We start from the raw sequence: 10,705 nt of genomic DNA, 5'->3' as shown, positions 1-10,705 counted from the left end.
AATTAAACAAGAGAAAATAAATTTTCTTTCTGCTCTCTCCTTCATGTCATTCAGCAAGACAATGGCAGATTTTGGTTGGGCTTGGCTGTTTGTTCTTTGCATTTACCACTGGGGTACGGGTTTGACAATCAAAATCAGCACGTTTATAGACATATTGAAAACCACACACCCACAGAGAACTGGATCCGAATATTATATATGCTTAATCAGCCTTATGGTGGGGAGGGAGAAGGAGACCATTGCCAGTGAGATGCGCAAGAAATAAACGCTTCTTGCCTATCTTGGTATGTAAGCCTACCAGGGCCAAATCCCGGAGGGAAAATCCGACAAGACATTTGTGTACCTGCTGTCCCCAGCATTGTCAGCAGGAACCGGGTGCGCTGGCCGGCGGGTGGGCCGGCCGAGCGAGGGGCGGGCGGGGGCCGGGCTCTCCGGTTGCCAGGTGAAGCGCAACGTCTCCGCCTCCCCGCGGTGAGCGCGCAGCCCCGCGGAGCGCAGGCAGGCTGCTCGGCTCGGCTCGGCTCGGCTCGGCTCCGCGCGACACGCACCGCACCAGCCCTGTCGACCCCCGCCATGGCGAAGGCGATAAAGAAGGAATTGCTCTGCCCGAGCTTCGTGAGGAAGAACTGGCTGCTGCTGAGCACGGTGGCCGCCGTGCTGGCGGGTGAGCGCGGGGGCAGGCAGGGAGCGGGGCGCCGCCGCCCCCCGCCCGGCCTTGCCGGCACGGTACGGCCTTGCCGGGCCGTACCGTGGCGCGGCGCCCGACCGGGGACCGCGGCGGGGCGAGGAGGGCTACGCGACCGCAGGGCAGGGCTGGGCGGCGCGGGGCCGTGCTAACGACCCACCCGAAAGGCAGACGAGGGCGGCCGGCTGCTCTTCCCCGGCACCGCCGCGGCCGCGGGGCGCAGCCCCGCAGTGTGGCGGTGCCGCGGCGGTCGGGCGGGAGCGGGGCTGGGCGCGGGGGGACGCAGCGTTGTCAGCCCCGGGCGGCCAGGTCGGCAGCGGGGGCCCGGGGCCCTCCTGGCTGGGCCGGCTCCTGCGCGCGTCCCGCCGGCCCGTGTGGCAAGGGTCGGCGATCGGCGAGGTGAGACCGCCGTGCGGAGAAGCACACGGGCGCTGGGGGCTGTGAGCCCTCCGTGCTGCGGGTCCCCACGGCGGGCTGTGCCCTGGGGGGCCTCTGCAGCTCTGGGGGGACGCGGTCCCTGCCTACTGCTGGTCTGCAGGTGTCAGCCCCGCCGAGGGAAGCAGCTGTAGGGCTGGAGAGCGGTGGAGGTGGCTTTGTGGAGCTTCTTATGGCCCAAGCGAGCGGTGCAGCTGGAAGAGTTTGGCAATGCCACCCAGCTTTTGGAGTGGTTTTCGGGGGTGAAGCGTCTGGCAGTGCCATCCGGATTTCAGAGAGGTTTTCAGGCCCATCATTGTAAAGATAGCAGGATTTATCCCCTGTACCTCAATAAGTTTCTGAAGGAAAAACGGGTTGAATGCCATCTTATTAAGGATAAGTGGGCAAAGAGGGCAAAGAAAATGCACCATGTCACTTAGATGAAGAAGTTTTTCCACAGGGCATCATTTTGGCCCTATTTATTTAATTTTCTTTTGGTTATTATTTGGAAAGCCTTGTTCACTTTTTTCTCCTGTTGAGAAGTGGTGATATAAATATTTCCTTAACTTGCCATCTGGGTCTCTTTCAGATGACTTTTCTGCTAATTTGAATTTTGGCTCGACCATGCCTATTTTGGTGCAAATTTGTTCAGAATAGAATGATTATTTTGGATTTCCTTCCAGTTATTTTTAAGCTGTAATCAGAACTGTGCTTACATATACATGTTTTCCACAATACATTCAGTATTTGAAAGATCCCTGGATTTTTCTCACCTTGTTCAAAAATATTTTTGTGAGTTTTGTATACCAGGTGCTAAGGGACTTGCTTTAAAAATCTGACTGTACAGCTGGAGGAGTCTTGTGTTTGCATGTGTACAATTGCTTTTTCACATACTCCTGTCAGGTATTCTTCCAGGAGTTGGCGTACTTACTCCCAATTTACAGAAGTGGTTAAGAAATATTCCCTTCTTATTATCTTCAGTGTCTGTAGTTAGAATTAAAGATTGTGATGTGGTTCCACAGGTGCAACATTCTGAAATTAAATTTCTCTGAGAGCCACAATATATGACAAGGCAGGAGCTGTGGGGACAAGTGACCCCAATTCCCCCAATACCCAATAGGAATTCCCAGTAAGAGGACAGTCCTGTGTCCTTCAACTTCTCTGCCTGCTACACTGTAATTAACAGTCCATAACTGATGGGAGCTCTATAATACTGTCAAAGAGAGTCTTCATAGTAATTCTGTGATCCATAGACCAAATTACCTTTTCAAGGAACTGTATATCTGCAGCATTTCCAGTATTTCTCAAAGGTGAAGTAAGATACACAAGAATAACAGTGAAAACCTTGTAGATGGAATTAAATTATATATTATTGCTTTACTACAGTATGAGGAAAGTTTGTAATATACCTAGAGTCAACAAACCCTTCATAATTAAATTTACTTATTCATTCTTTTTTTTTAATATACTCTGGGAAATTGGTCTGAGGTTTGTTAATCTAGTTAGTTTGGAAGAACAATTTAGCATTTATGAGCAGAAGAGTGGCACATCACTTTGAAATAAGAAAATAGGCTTTTCAGAAGATGGAAGTAATAAATGCATCAAGCTGTGAAAATATGCTGTGAAAGCTGTCCAGCTGTCTTGCAAAGTACCTGATATTCCTGCACTATCATATGGAATCATGATTTTTGCTCATCATCCTCAGAGCCATGTTCAGCATCCAATTGAAATACGCTTATCTTTTCTAGTACCCTTACTAAGTTGAAAAGTTTTCCTGATTCCTTGTGTGCAGCTCTGAAAAGAGACAGAAATGGAAACCCCTCAGAATTCCAAACACTACTTCCTTCAAGAGTATTATTATCTTAAGCATTCAACATTTTGCCTGTCCTTTCCCTTTTCAAAAGTACCAGAATTTCTTTCATAGCAATGTGTGTGTGGGGGGGTGTAATTTAAAATCTGTACACAACATATCTGGAGTGTCATGTCTTTTGGGTGAAAACACCTGAATGCGTATTCAAAGAAAACAAAATTTGAGGCTCAAGTGGTTATTTTCCTTGCCTTAGAAGAGAGTCAACTTTAGGCCACCAAGCTGATGTGAAGAGAAGTGTAACCAGGAGAGCAGCAGCCTCACACAATTATCTGCAAAAGAAGGTGTGTCTTGCATCTTTTTGTTCTACTGGCCTTACTGAGCCCAAAGCAACTGAGTTAACAGAAGTAGTTTACAAGTCAATTTGCTTCAAGTGCTTCTTCACCCCATTTTATAGAAAGTTACATTGTTTCCAGATTATACAATCAAGGCAAAATAAACCGGAAATATCCCTGAAAATTACTCACCCTGAAACAGGCGTCCAAAGGGCGATTGCACACAGAGAGTTTAAGTCACACTTCACAGGTTTCTCATAGAGTTTTTCTTATTTGTCATCACTTTGTCTCAAAAAGATCACTGCTACAACGCAGACAAACCAGTCATGAAAGGAAAAGGCTGATAAAAGGCTGATTATGTGATAGTTTTGATCTATTAGCTGTTTTTGTTTGTTTGTTTGTTTGTTTGTTTGTTTGTTTGTTTGTAGCAGCTTTGTGTCTGGGAAGATTATTCTGAGGAATTCAATTCACCTAAATTTGCAAATACTTTTTTTTTAAATCACTGAATGGAGTGTCTGTCACTTCCTAAACATATTCAGAACTTAAGATACCTCTAAACTTGTCTGTGACTTGAGATTGGGCTTTTCTCAATAGCACACGTGTGGGACACTGAAATTGTTCAGATATTTATGTGGAAATGTGAGAAATGCAATACTGAGATTGATAAAGAAGGAGGAAGCTAATGGCACCGGAGACTGTGAATCTCAGGTGTCCTTTCTTCAGCCCTTTGTTCATCAGGGTGTGCCAGTGCAGTCTCAGTGAGAGGCAGCGGTAAACACTTTCGTGTTCTGCCATTACTTTCCTCCATCGTTCTCCTCTTCACATATGTACGTGGTCCTTACGCTGTACGCCTCAGACACCCCGAAAAAGGAGCCTTCGTGCCTGGCCGGGAGCCGGGTGGGCGGCACAGGGGCGGCGGGAGCTGTCCGAGGTGGCTCAGCGAGAGCCGGGACCGGGCGGCCAGAGAACGCGCAAAAACGCGAGCTGCAGCAAGCGGTGATGCAAGGCGGCGGTGGAGTAAAAGAGAGGACGGGGGTCAGGTATTGAGACTGGAGCATGCCTAAACACCTGACTTTTCCACCTCTGGAGTGAATTTATTCAGTCTCTGCAGGATCAGATGCTTTGCTTGTGCAGTTCCTTTGTTGAAAGATTTGGGCTGGCATCAGACCTCCTTTTCTCCCTGCCTTTGAGAGTGAGATTTAAATACGCATAGTTCCTGTTGTAACAACAGCATTGCAGAAACTTTGAGTGTTGTGACTAAAATGATTTACCAGGATTTGGTAAGTGCACTAGCCACTGAATCTTCTAGTTTGTATTTTATGATACCCCCTAACAGTTTATATGCCTTTATTCTCTATAATGTTAATGGAAGTTATATTATAATATAAAGTAGTAATATCTCACTTTAAGAATATTTTTTTGTTTCTAGACAAATCAGGTCCATTCATACCTGCTAAATGAAGGGCTGTGCTCCCTCTGCAATCAGACTTGACAAGGGGACTTGACCGCTGGTTTTAATACCAGTAGTTCTGCATTACTGGAAGCCCACCAGTGCAATCATACAAGAATGAATGTCTCATAGGGTGAAGACAGCAACAGAACAATTAGTAACCTATCACTCTGTTGCTGGCCTTTCCCTCTGCAAAAGGCCACCTGAATCCAGGGAGCTCACAATATTCCTCAGGTTTTTTTGCAGGTGTTGACTGCAGCTTCTAAACCCCAAAAATCTATTAACTCTCTGTCAGTAAGTTGCTTCTGTCTCTAGCAAATGCAATTTAAACAGCAAAAGCCCAGTCTTGATATGAGTAAAGTTTCACCATTTTCCATTTCTCCCTCCTTGCACCCTTATCAAAAAGTGGCCTCTTACCTTAGCTACCTTAGGCGGTCTTCAGTACCATTTCTTGCTTGCACAATACAGTGGTAAGGTTCCAAACAATGAAGCAGATTTATAGTCTCTTGAAATACGCTAGCAAAACCAGCAAGAAAGAAGTTCTTGGGGAATAAGGAGAATATAATAAAACAAAAGAATTATTGCTTTGTTTCTGACAAGTATAGATGTAAGCCAAGCATTCCATTTCTTTCTTGAATTCTGAAGCATAGCATTTTATTAATTTAGAATTTATAAAAAATGAAAACCAGATACCTTGAATCAACTGTCGTAGCATGGAAATTTAAAAGAAAACTGTTTTCTTCTTTCTGTGCCTCAGAACAGCATAGATGATACTTGTGACTTTCTGTGCCTCTTTAGACAGTGATGATCCTTATATCTGTGTTTCTCTGTAACACTTGTCAACAGTTTGATATAGGATGGGATCTCTTCAGAAATGTATGAAACACAGCAATTCTGAGAAAACGTCTGAATTTAATTTTAATAATGGAAAGTAAAATGTGTAGTGACAAATAATTTCATCTGACAGTTTAACATGCCACTGAGGATCAAAAATGCTCTAAGTCAGGAAGTCAGACAATGAAAGAATTCAAAGGTAATTGAAGTTCATGATGCCTCTTTTGAGCTGTTTTGAAGCAAAGAAAACCCATCTTTTATTTTTTCTTCTGGGATGTAAATTTTCCAATTTTGTTGTTTGTTTTAACCCAGTCTCTGGGTTTCACTTTATGTGAGTGAAGTGAAACTATTACTAGAGCTGAATTTTGAAATCTTTGGAAAGGGTGAGCCTAATGTCAATTTACACTCTGAAAAGTCCCCAAACTACCAAAGTCTACTGGTATTATTTTCCATTTGAAGCAAGAACACCAGTATTAGTATCAGCAAAATATTTACTGTGTCCAATTTCCCAATATTATTTAAGGGAAGATGTAATTGCAAAAATTACAGTGTAATTGCAAAAATTTCTTTTCTTTTATATTTACATTTTAGAAACAAAGCATAAAGACACTTTCATCTTATATACCCCATTAGAAAAGATAATGTTCAGGTTGAGACTACTTGAAAACAACAGTTGCACTGTTCGGAAATCTTTTTTTTTTTTCCTAGAAATGCCCCATAGGATTTGTGCAAGGCATTTGTGCTTATAGTCCCACAATATTGTCTTGTCCAGTGAGAACACATCTGTATCACATCTGAAGATCAGAGCTGTATTGGAGTTAGCGTTTCAAATTTCGTGCTCTTTTCATGCTTTTGGAATGGTGAACAACCTGACCTTGCTTAATCTGAGCTAATTTTCTGGGTCATATATCTGATTTCTCAAGGCTTTGAAGTCTTCATTAGTTTCAGAATAACAATGTTACTGCATGTTACTATCTGTCTATCTTTAGTGTCCACTAAATTGCCTTTCCATCTGCTTATCTCAGTCACTAGCATTCCATTGCTCTTCCAGCAAGGGGAGAGCTAGAACAGAATGTCCTGTTTACTGTCATTTTCTGTCATGAATGAAGTAATAACAAGGTTTAGAATCTGGCAGATATTTCCAGTTACTAGCCTTTCACCTTTCTTATACCACTTCCAACCATTTTGTTTCTTGTGTGTTTTAGGGGTCTTAAGTAAAGATGCATTTCTCCTGATGTGCTCTACTGAGCTAATATCTCTTGGGCTATCCATGTACGAAGGTTCTTATACAGCTTTAGGATAGCAAGCAAAACATTGTGGAAAGAGAAGAGAAAATCAGTGGGCTTTTACAAGGAAGGAGGAGAAATTATTGGTGTTTTGTGTGTAGCGTTGTAATGGTGCCCATGGTACTGTAGTGTGTCAGGCCATATAAGCAAAACATTAGATGCTACAACTGAGAGACATGAATTTCTGAAATGGTTGAGAAAAGGGGTCTAAACAAAAGCACTTTTTTATTATTGTAGTGCATTTGGAGACATTGTGGAAGCACTAAGACCTATACGTGTCTGGATGACTGCATAATTAAAGAAGGCTCATGCATCATAGATGGAGGAGAAGGGTAATGGTTTTAGAAGTGATATATGAAAGGGGTCATAAGGATGGTCTGCAAAAGAAGAAAGACAAGTTACTGTTGTCAGGTTACCTTTCAATTTTACTGTAAAGCACAGGAATAGAGAGATAGAAAGATACCCCCTGGGTTATCGTATCTAGCCTCTGCTGCTTTGGGTTGCACCATTGTAGATAAAATTCTGTTACATGCCATGCTCCATCTTAAAGCTATATAGGCTATTTGATGCTGTACATCCTCCTAGGAAGCTGTATTCTTCAATCTGATGGTTGAAAGTCTTACAATTTCCACTATAAATGTATTGTTTCACTATGCATCCAATAATGAAAATATTACTCCATCACTAGTATTCAACCATTTTCTATATTCCTACCTCACTCATCCATGGTGGACAAACTAAGCTCTTTCATCTCCTCTCAAAAGGCAGGCTCTTCATTTTTTTTAATTACCCTATAGTCCTCCTTCATGTGTGTTTGACGCTGATTTTGCTTTTCCTGAAACCTTAATGAGTTTCACACAGTATTTCCCAACAGAACAGGTGCTTTCACCAGGACACATCCAAATTCATGAAGAAATGTAGGTTGCATAGCTGCTGGGACAGAATTGTCATTTTCCCCAGATTGTTTGCTTATGACATGACCTTGCTTATAAAATAAATAAATTTGTTATGTTAAGGTTGTAAGTACTCTACTTCATAAATATAATAAGTTAACAAGCTTTTGAAAACTGTGAAAGAAAAAAATCTTATCTCTGGTATGACTTAGTTTATTTTTTAGTGGTAGATTCTTTACAAGAGTTCTAGCTAGATGAAGCACAGTCAAAAGGTTTTTTTCTACCTTCACTTGTATATTTTTTCTTGGCTTTCTCTGAAGGAAGTTTCATCTGCACATTGAAAATATTTGGAAGGTATGTGCAGGTGGAATTCATCTACACTCTGCCTCTCCTTTGGATAAAGGAGAGGAAACCCAGAGTCCAGTAGGAGACATTGTTAAATAATCAAGCAGTTTAGCCCTCTGCATGTTTGGAGGGAGTACTGGTTCCGATTCAGCAGAACTGTGGTCACACAGTCACAGGAAAATAGCCACTATTTCCCTTTTCCTGGGTGAGTGAACTAACTGCTCTTGGTTTGACAAAGGATGAGGTGTGCCTTGTGCAGGGCTGCATAGCAGAGAGGCTGCTCTGTGTTAGTGGTGACTGCTACAGGCTGCCCTATGTTATCAGCCCGGTTTCAGGCTACTGCAGCACAAAAAGTAGCAGGAGTTATGTGGGTTTGCTGTTTGTGGTAGCCTTCAAACTTACTGTGAGTAAAGGGAGTGCACCCACACTGGAGTAGCTGATTTTTACCCCTCTGGCCAACATTCTACCTTGCCTTCATTCCTGAAGGTCCATCACAAGGAGTCACTGTCTTCCTGAACTTTTCTCACACTACAGTCAGATGAAAATGTGTAACTTGTGTGAAGGAGTTTACAACCACTGCACCCTCAACAGGATAATCAGAGAGCATCAAGGGGTCTCACCAAGGCAGAGGACAAGCATTCTCTTATACATTGCTACTAAATATTCTTCAGTAAATCAAAGGCTGATATGGAAACTCTCTTCTGGAAGATTTCTGAGAGAATTTTTCTTCACACGTCTTTGTAAGCAAGCCGGTAGTCTGGCTAACACAAGCAACCATAGAGTTAAGATTAGTTACCATGTAATTATACCCCTGAAACTCTTATACCTTAGTGGTTGCCTGCAGTTTATCCAAGAATCGTCTTTTTTCTATCCACATCAGTATGTTTATTGGAAGATAGAGTGTAAAACAGTAAAATGTGTAACATTAGAAAGTATTAAAAATAATGCAATAGAGCTGAAATAATATGTTTATAAGCCTTTGTAATATATTCTTCCGCACTTTTAGTGTTCTGTAGTTGGCACTATATTTCTTTGCACTAAGAGACAGTAAGTGATAAGAGAAACTCTATGGAGAGAGCAGACAGAATTGGTTTATAAAATATTACTAAAGGACTGAGAATGTATCACACTGCAAAACTCCATCCTGCCTGTGCTGCAGTTTGACATGTTTATATTGAATATTTCGTATTGTGTTTGAAATCAAGTCAGTGAACTTTGTTTGCTAGCCTTTTCAGTTCCATAAGTCATCTGCTGTGAGGTTAATCCAGTTAAGACTCACCAAAATGATAGAAGTAATTGTTTTAGTCTGTCACATCTGTGCAGCGTATAATGTGAAATTATGAAGAGCCTAATCACTTAGTTAATAGACTGTCCCTGTGTGCCGAAAGATCAGCCAACGGGGTAAACGTCCAGCCTGGCTGGGCAAGGAGGTTTTGGAGGAACTTAGGAATAAAAAGAGGATGTATCAGCATTGGAAGGAGGGTCAGGTCTCTAAGGAAGTATTCAAGAAGGCTGTTAGAGTATGCAGAAAAAAAATTAGGGAGGCCAAAGCTCAGTTTGAATTTAGAATGGCGACTTCTGTAAAGGATAGTTAGAAATGCTTTTACAAATCATTAATGCTAGAAGGAAGGATAAGACCAGCCTTTGTTCTTTATTGGACAAGGGAGGGAACTTAGTATCTGGAGACAAGGAGAAGGTAGAAGTGCTTAATGCCTACTTTGCCTCAGTTTTTAGTTAGAAGATGACGTGCCCTCAAAACACCTGCCTGCCTGGGCTGGTTGATGATGTCAGGGAGCAGAATGCTCCCCCCATTATCCAAGAGGAGGCAGTCAAAGAACTACTGAAATGCTTGGATGTTCATAAATCTATGGGACCAGACGAGATCCACCCCAGGGTAATGAGAGAGCTGGCAAATGAGCTTGCAAAGCCACTCTCCATCATTTACCAACAGTCCTGGTTCACTGGTGAGGTTCCGGATGACTGGAAACTGGCCAATGTGATACCCATTCACAAAAAGGGTGCAAAGGAAGATCCTGGTAATTATAGACCAGTCAGCCTGACCTCAGTACCTGGCAAAATAATGGAACAGTTTATATTAAGTGCCATCACAAAGAATTTACAGGATGGCCAGGGTATCAGACCCAGTCAGCATGGATTTAGGAGGGGTAGGTCATGTTTAACCAACCTGGTCACCTTTTATGACGAGGTAACCTGCCTAGTGGATGCAGGAAAGGCTGTAGATGTTGTTTATTTGGATTTCATCAAGGCCTTTGATATTGTCTCCTACAGCATACTCCTAGACAAGCTGGCAGCCCGTGGCTTGGACAGGAGCACTCTGTGCTGGGTTAGGAACTGGCTGCATGGCCGGGCCCAGAGAGTGGTGGTGAATGGTGCTGCATCCAGCTGGCGGCCAGTCACCAGTGGTGTCCCTCAGGGGTCTGTGCTGGGGCCAGTTCTGTTTAATATTTTTAACAATGACATGGATGAGGGTTTAGAGCCTTTCATTAGCAAATTTGCAGATGACACTAAGCTGGGAGCATGTGTCGATCTATTAGGGGGACAGAGGGCTTTGCAGAGGGACTTGGAATGGGTGGGTGGATGGGCAGAATCTAATGGGATGAAGTTCAATAAGTCCAAGTGCCGAGTCCTGCACTTT

The 10,705-nt window shown here is 43.1% G+C and overlaps 1 protein-coding gene across 1 annotated transcript in view; it reads left to right on the top strand.

Moving 5' to 3' along the window:
• The first annotated feature begins 475 nt into the window (after positions 1-475).
• The window catches only part of SLC1A1 (solute carrier family 1 member 1), a 52,043-nt gene continuing 41,813 nt past the window's right edge, over positions 476-10,705 (top strand). The window contains 1 exon segment of the mRNA XM_030968413.1: positions 476-664. Coding sequence (XP_030824273.1) covers positions 574-664 — 91 coding nt within the window. The 5' untranslated portion in view covers positions 476-573.

The sequence above is a fragment of the Camarhynchus parvulus genome, chromosome Z (assembly GCF_901933205.1).
Source record: "Camarhynchus parvulus chromosome Z, STF_HiC, whole genome shotgun sequence".
In the NCBI taxonomy this organism is placed as follows: domain Eukaryota; kingdom Metazoa; phylum Chordata; class Aves; order Passeriformes; family Thraupidae; genus Camarhynchus; species Camarhynchus parvulus.
This window is presented reverse-complemented; position numbering and strand designations above follow the sequence as displayed.